The sequence below is a fragment of the Heterodontus francisci genome, chromosome 23 (genome assembly GCF_036365525.1).
Source record: "Heterodontus francisci isolate sHetFra1 chromosome 23, sHetFra1.hap1, whole genome shotgun sequence".
Taxonomy (NCBI): Eukaryota; Metazoa; Chordata; class Chondrichthyes; order Heterodontiformes; family Heterodontidae; genus Heterodontus; species Heterodontus francisci.
Window position 1 is genome coordinate 29,434,393 of NC_090393.1, and position 11,930 is coordinate 29,446,322.

An 11,930-nucleotide genomic window follows, 5' to 3' on the forward strand; every position below is an offset into this window, starting at 1 on the left:
TTTTTAATCACTCCACTGATGGCCATGCCTTCAGTTGCCTCGGCCTTAAGCTCTGGAACTCCATCCCTACGCCTCTCTATCTCACTTTCCTCCTTTAAGACACTTCTTAAACCTACCTCTTTGACTAAGCCTTTGGTCATCTGACATAATTATCACCTTATGTGACTTGGTGTCCTATTTTGTTTTATAATGCTCCTGTGAAGCACCTTGGGACATTTCATTATGGTAAAGGCACTATATAAATATAAGTTGTTGCATTAAAAATGCCATATAAATGAAAGTTGTTAACACCTAACTTACATTTTCTGACCTCCATGTCAAGTTCCTCCTGACTGAGAAGCTCTCCTGGTGTCATGCTTTGGCTAATGAAGAATGGAATCATTGGGATTAATTAAAATAAAAGAGGGAGAGTGATAATTTAGGAGGAAATGAAATGGTGGGTTTGGGGGGGAGGAGGGGTGGAAGTTTACAGTAGGAAAAAAGTGAGAGATTGTAAAACAAAAGTATGGTGCGTAAAATCATTTGCAATCAAAGACAGAAGCATTTTTAAAAATGGTTAACTTTACCTGAGGTGATTACAAAAGGGACTGATGCCACTGGATACCTGTGACTCTCTGATCACACACACATATCAGCAGCTTTCTTCAAAAGCAGAGTTAAGCTACCAACCTTTTGTGAGTGTGCATAAAGAAAGGGATCCAATTAGAGCAACAATGTGGAGACCTTTCATGTAACTTGTACTGAATGATCACTGATATCATAAAACTTGTATTCCTCATTGTATTTATGACAGATGAAAATGAAACTCAATCTGAAGAGGAGGATGAAGAGGATGACGAAGAATCTGAGGATGAAGACATGAATGAAATAGAGAAACAAGATGAGGAAAGACTGAAGAATATGGAGGCTAAGAAGGTGAAAAGCAAAGTGAGTTCCAGTGGAAACAGCATCTGTTTAAATTTGTATAAAATTCAATGTTTCATTATGCCATGATATGTAAATTTAAAAAAAAACTCCAACCTGTGGAGTTCATGATTCAAATGTGGCAAGTCAGAGACTTTATATTTGGCTTGATATGAAATAAAGGGGAAAAAATAAGTTCACGTAATGTCGTTTCAGCTGGCATTATGCTGATTGTTAATTTCCCAGGGGCAGACAGCACTGGGGGCCAATACCAGTGTTTCTCGCGCAGTGATATCAGTGGAGAAACCCGTGAAAGTAGCGGCCAATGGCACAGTCTGCTCCTGGAGACGCAATGCAAGTCTACGTAGCACCGTTTTAAGTGATGCTGCGCAAACGAATTTTCCCCCATAATGTCTTGCATCCACATTCTTCAGTTCCTTGGTCCAGTCAAGAACTGGCAGCCGCACAGCAAAAGGAAAACCAAATGGGTTCTAGAGAAGGTGATGAATTCCTCACTGTTTGGAGCAATCGAGTTCTCCAAATTTTGCAAAGAATTTTAACCTCTGTAATTTAGATATATAGCACCTTCTGCAGATTGAGACTTTTTCCCTAAAAATAGGAAAAGCCTAGGAGCAAAAAGATAACTGATTTTTAAGGTGCAGTTTTGCCATAAGCAAGTAGTCAAAATACACCAGGTGCTTCAAGATTGAACTGCTGCAAGACAAGTGAAACATTGCTTTGGCTGCAGTTTTGTCTGACAGTGTGTTCACGGGATGCAGAATTCATGCAATACACATGTGCTTTTCAACATTTTTCTGATCATCATTGCACAGGTCAACACTTCATAAGGATTATTTGTGAATGCTACAACTTAATAACCCTTTGATATATTCCTCGAGTTACCGATTCAGTGTTCATGTTGTTTCCACAGAAACTAAATGTGAAAGTAACTGCTGGGACTGTCAAGGTGGAGAACAAAACAGAGGCATCCCAACGAGAACAAGCTGAGGAAAAGCGCCTGGCTATCATGATGATGAAGAAAAAGGAGAAGTATTTGTACAATAAAATCATGTTTGGCAAGAAGAGAAATGTTCGTGAGGTATGTGTTTCAATCAGTACTTATTTCCATTGTCTAAAATGCTATGTGGTTCTTTATTTTAAATGCTGGAGTACTTATTTGTAAATAAGTTGTGTAGTAATTTTACGCGTCTTCAGGGTTTTCTGAAATAGAACCCTTCCAATATCTTTTAAGACTTGAAGCTTAGTTCGTGCTTCCACGCAAATTTGGGAGGGAGATTCCCACTGAGAATGAAACTGTTGAAAACAGAAATGGGTAATTGAGTTTACTTGAAGTGTTGTGGATTAATGAGGGTTTGTGTAAATTATAAGGTTTTATTTGGATTTAATCCTTCAATATGTCTGCTATTGTTTAGTTTTAATCATTCAGGGCATAAAGTGAGACAAAGTAAATCCTCAAGACTGTGGAAGGGAAGCTTATAAAGGTGTACAAGGTATTAATTGTATTGATAAGCTAAATCGTGAGCATGATAAGATGAAGATGTCAGTAGAGCAAGGGAGTACAAATTAAAACTAAAAAAACAGTTTAACTGAAATTGCTCTGTAAAAAGACTGAACTAATGTGCAAATATGTTTAAATCACTTTCTTTTGAGGCTGAATAGCTAATTTTCCTATTTGCACTGCCTCCAGGCTTCAATGTCTTCCTTGTGTACATTGGCTGGAGAACAGTACGGTTTTAGCATACAGAATAATTGGGAGCAAGCTAAAGATGTGACCTAATTCAGCAGGCCAGTCAAAAACCACAGAGTTATTAATGTTCTCAACAGTGAATTTGAGTTGCAACTTTTAACTCTAGTGTTGTACTTAAATTCAGTTAAAAGCTTTTATATCTGCTTCAGCTGAGGGGTTAAACATAATCCACAATATGTACTTGATGTTGTTTGACTTTCATGTAATCTTTGTAACATAATACCTGAAGTTTATTTTTGCATAAAATACAGTCTTTATGCATTTACTTTTTTTTTAAAAAGCATATGGCCACATTCTAATTGAAAATAGTTGAAATTCTTATAATTCTTAAGCAAAAATGGGCCTAACTAGTGGGAATAAAACAGTCTTTCATATTCATTATGTTCAATTCACATTCCTTTCTTCTCTTCCCTCCCTCCGCTCCAAAATATGACTTTTATACGGCTGGCTGATAGCTGGGGTGAGAGATACTGCAGCTGCTTTTTCTATAGGCCAGTGGCCAGTTTCCAAGTACTCCACCCAATAGGATAAACAAGAACTGACAAAAACGTATTGTAGCGTTGTGGTCAGGAAGTTTAATAAAGGCAACCAAGGGGATCAACTTGATTTCCAGATTCTGCAGTGAAATCTTCCATTACTCCCAGCTAACTACCATTTATGTGGTGGATTATTTGAATTGTTTAATATTTGAAGCCTTGTATTTTAACACCATTATTAACGCTATCCAATCTGCATCTTTTTTTACCTCCCTCTACAGAAAAACAAGTTGGCAGCTAAGAGAAAGGCTCATGATGATGTACTTAAAGCTGAGAAGAAGAGGAGCAAAAAAATTAAATCACAATAAAACCGTGAAAACCATTGCATATTTGAGATTGTAAACTAAATTCTGATAAGTGGGAGTACAGATTCCGTGAACGGTGATGGGCTTCAAGATACCGTACTTTCATCGGCCTCTTCTGAAGCAGTTTCATTGTGTGCTGGATTTCAGGAGTTACCACCTGGCTAAATAGAAAGAACTCGATCTGTAAAAAGTTATTTAAGACTTTGCTATAAGAGTACTTGTGCAATGCAAAATTAATGTGTTGTCCTTATAAGGCTTGTCGATTTCTTTGTCCTATTACATAGACTCTCTTCTACTATTTTTAAAATCTAAGTGTAATTCTGCCCTTGTAGACCTAAGCAGAACAATGTTGGTCTGAAGCAATATGTAATACACTGTGTACAGCTAAGCTTGCACTGAGAAATGGGAAGAGTCAAAAGTGGAATTATAAATTTATTTTAAAAACAATGTGTGATCTGACTGTGCACTTATTGTAATTGCAAATTTGTTTTTTGTACGGTCAGCAGCTTAGAGTTCAGGTCTCTTCATTTAATTTCAAATCTTTGCATTTACTGACATTTTTAATTGAAATCGAGCTAGCTAAGAAAGTAGGGCAGCACAGTGGTTAGCACCGCAGCCTCACAGCTCCAGTGACCCGGGTTCGATTCTGGGTACTGCCTGTGTGGAGTTTGCAAGTTCTCCCTTTGACCACGTGGGTTTTCGCCGGGTGCTCTGGTTTCCTCCCACAGCCAAAGACTTGCAGGTTGATAGGTAAATTGGCCATTATAAGTTGCCCGTAGTATAGGTAGGTGGTAGGGGAATTGAGGGAAGGTGGGGATGTGGTAGGAATAAGGGATTAATGTAGGATTAGTATAAATCGGTGGTTGATGGTCAGCACAAACTCGGTGGGCCAAAGGGCCTGTTTCAGTGCTGATAAAATAAATCAACTAGTAACTATTAAAATTATAGCCATCAAAATGCATGATCAATACTGCAGCAACGGTTAATGAACTTCAAAATCTTAGAAGTTACAAAATAGAAACAACAAACAGCCCATTACAGGAGAGCTGGAATTTCCCTTTTCCTGATCATTGTCCTTTAGATAAAGGCTAGTATCAAAATCCTTGTTATGAAAGTTTTTTTAATCGGTGTAGAAACTCCATCATTTATGAAAAGACACTGCCTGCCTACTTGTTTTGATTTACTGTAAAAGGAAAAAAAATTTTTTGGTTACAATTTTTATTGAGCTCATTCCAAAATGTTAGCCACTGTATTTCAAAATACGCTTTATATTTCAAAATTTTTTTTGCTCATTGAGACAGGAATATCAGCACCAGAGAATGGCACCTTTTTTTTTTATTTCAAGCACTTGGTATCAGCAATGAGCACTTCCAGTTGCATTGTCGAATTCTCGCCACTGCCCAATCCATCCTTACCGTATAATTTTGAACATTTCCATTCCTTCCGCTAACTTCCTTTATAACCATTGTGTGAGATTGGCAATCAGATTATTTTGTGATGTAGCTCTAACTGCCATCTGTTGGGCTGTGACTACCTTTGTTCCTTTCATATAGGACCTTTGCACCAGGATACGAACAAACAAATTCGTATGCTCCGCCGTTCCAACAAAATCATGGCTGATCTGGTTGTATACTCAACTCTACGTTCCTGCCTACCCCCAATAACCAGAGAATGAAACCTTTGTCCATCTCTTATTCGATTAAAAAACAGATTCCAAAGGGAATATATTTGCCCAATGTAGTGTGGAGCTTGAGTAAGTGTTAGACATTGATTTGAGATTCCATTTTTGAATGGTACTGCCTTTTATACTTGTGTTTGAGCTTCTCATTAAGTCCAAGTAATAGAATAAGGGCCCTTAATCTGGTACCAGAAGTTTTGTGCACAAATCTTTGAATTTAATGAATTGGTTTCGATGTTGCTTAAAGAAGCACCATGTCATGCCATAGTCAGAACTGCTTAGATAATAATTACACAGATCTTGGCTTTCCTCCCATTCATTTAGAAGTGGAAAACTCCAGTTGATAACACTCATGCTTTTAAGTCACGCACATAATTTGAGTAAGATCGGTCCAGTTTTTTGGAGGGGGAATAGATCTCGTACGACAAAATAATGTTTACTCTGGTTCTGTACAAATGTATCTTGATCTAATTATTTTCAGTTATAGAGTTATACAGTGCATAAACAGGCCCTTCAGCCCATCGTGCCTGTGCTAGCTATCAAGCACCTATCTATTCTAATCCCATTTTCCAGCATTTGGCCCATAGCCTTGTGTGCTATGGCGTTTCAAGTGCTTTTCTAAATACTATTTAAAGTGAGTTCTGTCAACCAAAAGAGGCTAGAAGTGCATGATTAAGTGCTGATATCCTAGATCTACTGGCCTTGCATTTACTTGTTTGCTGGATTTTTGAATGCTTTTGTTGGGTTGTGTGTGCACACATGGGGGAAGTACTGTCATCTTTGGGGAGAGGGGTAGAAAATGCAAATCTCCATATAACATCCAGTACAACAGGGAAAGCATTTGATGAACTGCACATTCCTTTAAGAAATTACATTGAAAGATTTTTGTAATGTATGGTTTTAATGAAGATGTGTTGTTACTTTGGCGGCTTTGCAAATATCTTCCAAGACAGCTTAATTCTAATCGGCCTGAAATAATGGCTGTTTCTCTCATAGTGACCTTTGCTGTTTGCCATAATCAGCCTGCCAATTACAAACACAAATGCAGTGTAATTTCTGTATAACTGAAGCGGAAATTAGTCTGAACCTTTAAACTGTTGTCATGCCTTCTGGAAGATATGACTTGGTGCCATTTTTTCCTGTGTAAGTAAAGAAAAATCAACGGATATTACTCAAAACACATCTGGTTGTTATGAAATGTCCATCTCAAGAAGGAGTATTTTAATTATTTTTAGTGTTGGAATTTCAAGCTACAAGATACGATAATGCTTGGCATTGACTGAAGTTTGAATTATTTAATGAGGTTTCAAATATACTATACCTGGAATAATTAAAATGTTTCAATTGGAAATGTCTTACTACATTTTCTTCATTTTTTAGTCGAATACAGTATTTGCACATACTATTAATTTATCACAATCTCCTTTCTCTGTGATTTTAAAAAATTGGAAAGATTTATTTAGACATATGACATTCATAAATGCTAAGCAGTTTCTTGAATTTATGTTTGCTCAAGTATTTTCAAGTGTTTTGAATTTTTTTTTTTGTTACTTGTTTATGTACCCTACTACTGTGGTGCCATGGGGACCAAATTATGTTAGCAAGAATACCATTTCCAATTCCAGTCCTGAAGTGAGTGTCTCAAGTGGGTGAAACTATTCTAGATTAGTAAGAGCTGCAAAGGCATTGCTGTTGATGCAAAGTTAAGCAGTTCTATCTGATACAGTGGGTTAAATGGGCTAAGTTGAAGATTTCCAATACGTTTATGCAAGTTTGGATGTAGAACCATATTGCCTAATCCTGAGCCTTGTCCCATCCTGCCACATTATCCTCTGGCTACTGTCAAACATCTGGTTTCCTGGAATGCATAGCCCTTGTGAATTCTGTTTCTGTATCATGGATAACATTTTAAGAACCGTGAAAAGCCACTAAGCCTAACAAAATTCCCTTCTTCATACAGTATTGTTGAAGTCCAGCATTGTCATTTTTGTTATGCTTTTGTTTTAGCAGGTTAGTGATCAGTAACCAACGGTAAAGCGCACACAATGATCATAAACACTTGCATACTGCTTCTGATTTTGCAGTTTTATCAACTAATGTGCAAAAAGGTTAAAGTAATATGCACACTGTGCAGATGAATATTGAGATCACAAGCCCAATGATGATCTATTACTCCATTTTATTTACTAATTAAAAAGCCAATTAGCCACATGTGGATTCTCAATAAGCCACAAGAGGCTAGTGGTTAGTTGATGGGTTAGCACTGATGTAAGCAGTGGTCTTTTCTATCAAATATGCCTTTGCTGACCAGTACCATATGGCAAGTCAATTTCCAATGATTACACAACTATTAGTCTCTGAAAATGCCTGTCTGGAATTTGGTTTAAAGCTGACTATCTGAAGACATTCTGTAATTTTTTTTTGGTAGCTTAGTAATTATAGAAGTTTCATATTTATAAAGCGTGAGATCATTGTCAGGAGTTGAACAAGAAATTTCTTTGTCTTTTGACTGTCATGAATTTAGTTCTATTATTGATTTTAAGCCACTATTAGCAACTGAACATGACATTTCAGAAATTATGTGACTGCATTCTGTTTTAGATATGATTTACGACATAACCTTTGTGATGATGCAAAGTGAATAACAGGTGTGCTGCTGGAATTCAGCAGTGTCCTGAGATGCCCTGTCTCAGTCTCCTTTTGTTGACCAGGAAACTCTTAGAAACTGCAGCAGCTCCTCTCAGGTCAGCAGATTTTTTAGGTCTTTTTTTTATGATAGCAACAAATGTATAATGTTCCTGTATCTGTGCAGCTTTTAATTACCTATTTACCCTGCATAATTGTGCAGCAGCCTTAAAGCTGAAAACTATTTATACCCAATCCTCTTTATAACTAAAAGGCAAAATCCCCAAAATAATTGAGGCAGCCACCATCCAGATTAATGCAATTCCCAATGTGGTTAACTCTTACATGCCCTCTGAAATGGCCTAGCAAGCCACTCAGTTATACCTAACCGCTACATAGTCGATAAAAAGGAATGAAACCGTCGGACCACCCGGCATCGACCTAGGCACCGGAAACGACAATGGCAAACCCAGCCCTGTCAACCCTGCAAAGTCCAACTTACTAACATCTGGCGGCTTGTGCCAAAGTTAGGAGAGCTGTCCCACAGACTAATCAAGCAACAGCCTGACATAGTCATACTCACGGAATCATACCTTACAGACAATGTCCCAGACACTGCCATCACCATCCCCCGGTATGTCCTGTCCCACCGGCAGGACAGACCCAGCAGAGGTGGTGGCACAGTGGTATATAGTAGGGAGGGAGTTGCCCTGGGAGTCCTCAACGTCGACTCTGGACTCCATGAAGTCACATGGCATCAGGTCAAACATGGGCAAGGTAACCTAGTGATTACCACCTACTGCCCTCCCTCAGCTGATGACTCAGTACTTCTCCATGTTGAACACCACTTGGAGGAAGCACTGAGGGTAGCAAGGGCACAAAATGTACTCTGGGTGGGGGACTTCAATGTCCATCACCAAGAGTGGCTCGGTAGCACCACTACTAACTGAGCTGGCCGAGTCCTAAAGGACAGGGCTGCTAGACTGGGTCTGCGGCAGGTGGTGGGGGAGCCAACACGAGGGCAAATCATACTCAACCTCGTCCTCACCAATCTGCCTGCCGCAGATGCATCTGTCCATGACAGTACTGGTAGGAGTGACCACCGCACAGTCCTTGTGGAGACAAAGACCCGCCTTCACATTGAGGATACCGTCCATCGTGTTGTGTGGTACTATCACCGTGCTGAATGGGATAGATTTCGAACAGATCTAGCAATGCAAAACTGGGCATCCATGAGGCGCTGTGGGCCATCAGCAGCAGCAGAATTGTACTCGAGCACAATCTGTAACCTCATGGCCCGGCATATCCCCCACTTTACCATTACCATCAAGCCAGGAGACCAACCCTGGTTCAATGAAGAGTGCAGGATGGCATGCCAGGAGCACCACCAGGCATACCTCAAAATGAGGTGTCAACCTGGTGAAGCTACAACGCAGGACTACTTGCACGCCAAACTACGTAAGCAGCATGCGATAGACAAAGCTAAGCGATCCCATAACCAACGGATCAGATCTAAGCTCTGCAGTTCTGCCACATCCAGCCGTGAATGGTGGTGGACAATTAAACAACTAACTGGAGGAGGTGGCTCCACAAATATCCCCATCCTCAATGATGGGGGAGCCCAGCACATCAGTGCGAAAGATAAGGCTGAAACATTTGCAACAATCTTCAGCCAGAAGTGCCGAGTTAATGATCCATCTGGGCCTCCTCCTGAAGTCCCCAGCATAACAGATGCCAGACTTCAGCCAATTCGATTCACTCCGTGTGCTATCAAGAAACGACTGAAGGCACTGGATACTGCAAAAGCTATGGGCCCTGACAATATTCCGGCAAAGGTACTGAAGACCTGTGCTCCAGAACTTGCCGCGCCCCTAGCCAAGCTGTTCCAGTACAGCTACAACACTGGCATCTACCCTGTAATGTGGAAAATTGCCCAGGTATGTCCTGTACACAAAAAGCAGTTGTTGGAGGTCAATCATCTGAGCTCCAGGACATCACTGCAGGAGTTCCTCAGGGTAGTGTCCTAGGCCCAACCATCTTCAGCTGCTTCATCGATGACCTTCCTTCAATTATAAGGTCAGAAGTGGGGATGTTCGCTGATCATTGCACAATGTTCAGCACCATTCGTGACCCCTCAGATACTGAAGCAGTCTGTGTAGAAATGCAGCAAGACCTGGACAATATCCAGGCTTGGGCTGATCAGTAGCAAGTAACATTCGCGCCACACAAGTGCCAGGCAATGACCATCTCCACAAGAGAGAATCTAATCTCCCCTTGACATTCAACAGCATTGCCATCACTGAATCCCCCACTATCAACATCCTAGGGGTTACCATTGACCAGAAACTGAACTGGGGTAGCCATATAATTACCGTGGCTACAAGAGCAGGTCAGAGGCTAGGAATCCTGAGACGAGTAACTCATCTGACTCCCCAAAGCCTGTCCACCATCTACAAGGCACAAGTCAGGAGTGTGATGGAATACTCTTCACTTGCCTGGATGGGTGCAGCTCCAACAACACTCAAGAAGCTCGACACCATCCAGGACAAAGCAGCCCGCTTGATTGGCACCCCATGTACAAACATTCACTCCCTCCACCACTGACGCACAGTGGCAGCAGCGTGTACCATCTACAAGATGCACTGCAGCAATGCACCAAGGCTCCTTAGACAGCACCTTCCAAACCCGCGACCTCTACCAACTAGAAGGATAAGGGCAGCACATACATGGGAACAGCACCACCTGCAAGTTCCCCTCCAAGTCACATACCATCCTGACTTGGAACTATATCGCCGTTCCTTCACTGTCGCTGGGTCAAAATCCCAGAACTGCCTTCCTAACAGCACTGTGGGTGTACCCAACCCACATGGACTGCAGCGGTTCAAGAAGGCAGCTCACCACCGCCTTCTCAAGGGCAATTAGGGATGGGCAATAAATGCTGGCCTGGCCAGCGATGTCCACATCCCATGAATGAATATAAAAAATAAACTTTAAAAAAAGGTGTAAATAAGTAAGGAGCAACCTCCTGATATTTTTAATACTGTTTGCTAAAACTGGACCTATCTCAGACTCCCGAATTACATGACACAATGTCTTATGTCTTGTACTACATAAATGTTGTGCAACAAATACGTGTTTATGTATATGTAATGAGAATTAACAGATTTTATATTATGGGGTTAAAACCTTGTGGTATCTCGAGGTAAAACCATTGCTTGCATTTATATGTCTTTAACAAAATAACATGTCCCACAGTGCTGCATAATAGGACAAAAATTGAGATTGCAAGATTTGTCATTTGAAAAGTAATCTAAATTAGTTTGGAACAATTATATATGTTTTGAAATATGGTAGTGCCTTTTGACCACTTGTGTCTCCTTTATTGTCTAACAACTTGCATCTATATAGCACCTTTTTTAAGGGTCTCAAATCTGATCGAGCTGCTGGACCTCACGCCATTACTCCAGGGTGTTCAAAGAAATGGGAAATGTGTTAGAGACCCTGCCATATCTATTTACGTAGCTCACTAGAGATAGGCATTGATCTCATGGTTGGAGGGAGACTAAGGCAGTACCAATATTTATAAAAGGACAACAAATCAACTGGAAATTGATGGACCCATTCAGTTGTTGGAAGGTTGTTAGAATTATTGGACAGATGACCAGCTGGACAGATTTGCAGCATTTGTTCTGGAAAAGAAAGGCATGTCTCACCAACCTGGTTGAATTTTCTAAGGAGGTAACTAGTTGTGCATGAAAGTAGCCCTGTCAACTTTGCATATTTGAACTTCAATGAAGCTTTTGACAAGGTGCCTCATTCCAAGTTACTTAATCAGTGAGTTCTGTGGGTTAGGCGGCCATATCCTGGGTTGGAGAGGAAATTTGTTGGAGGTCTTGTAGGCAGAGGGTATTTATTAGAGGAAGTGGTTTGCAAGAAGGAGTGTAATCCCATAGGGACTGCTAAGCTGTTGGGGGGAGGGTGCGGAGTGGAAGAGAGTAACTGCAGAAGTATGGTGGGTTGGATGCACTTTCACTGTCAACAGTTCATTCAACTCTGGAAAATAGACAGCAAGTGTTAAGTTTTTCATATTTTGTTTACAAATTTGCACACATCAC

The 11,930-nt window shown here is 40.4% G+C and overlaps 1 protein-coding gene across 1 annotated transcript in view; it reads left to right on the forward strand.

Moving 5' to 3' along the window:
• pes (pescadillo) overlaps window positions 1–3,959 on the forward strand; it is a 38,840-nt gene extending 34,881 nt beyond the window's left edge. The window contains exons 13-15 of the mRNA XM_068054918.1: window positions 794–927; window positions 1,835–2,002; window positions 3,429–3,959. Coding sequence (XP_067911019.1) covers window positions 794–927; window positions 1,835–2,002; window positions 3,429–3,515 — 389 coding nt within the window. The 3' untranslated portion in view covers window positions 3,516–3,959. The remainder of the gene's footprint in view (window positions 1–793; window positions 928–1,834; window positions 2,003–3,428) is intronic.
• Window positions 3,960–11,930: the final 7,971 nt, after the last annotated feature.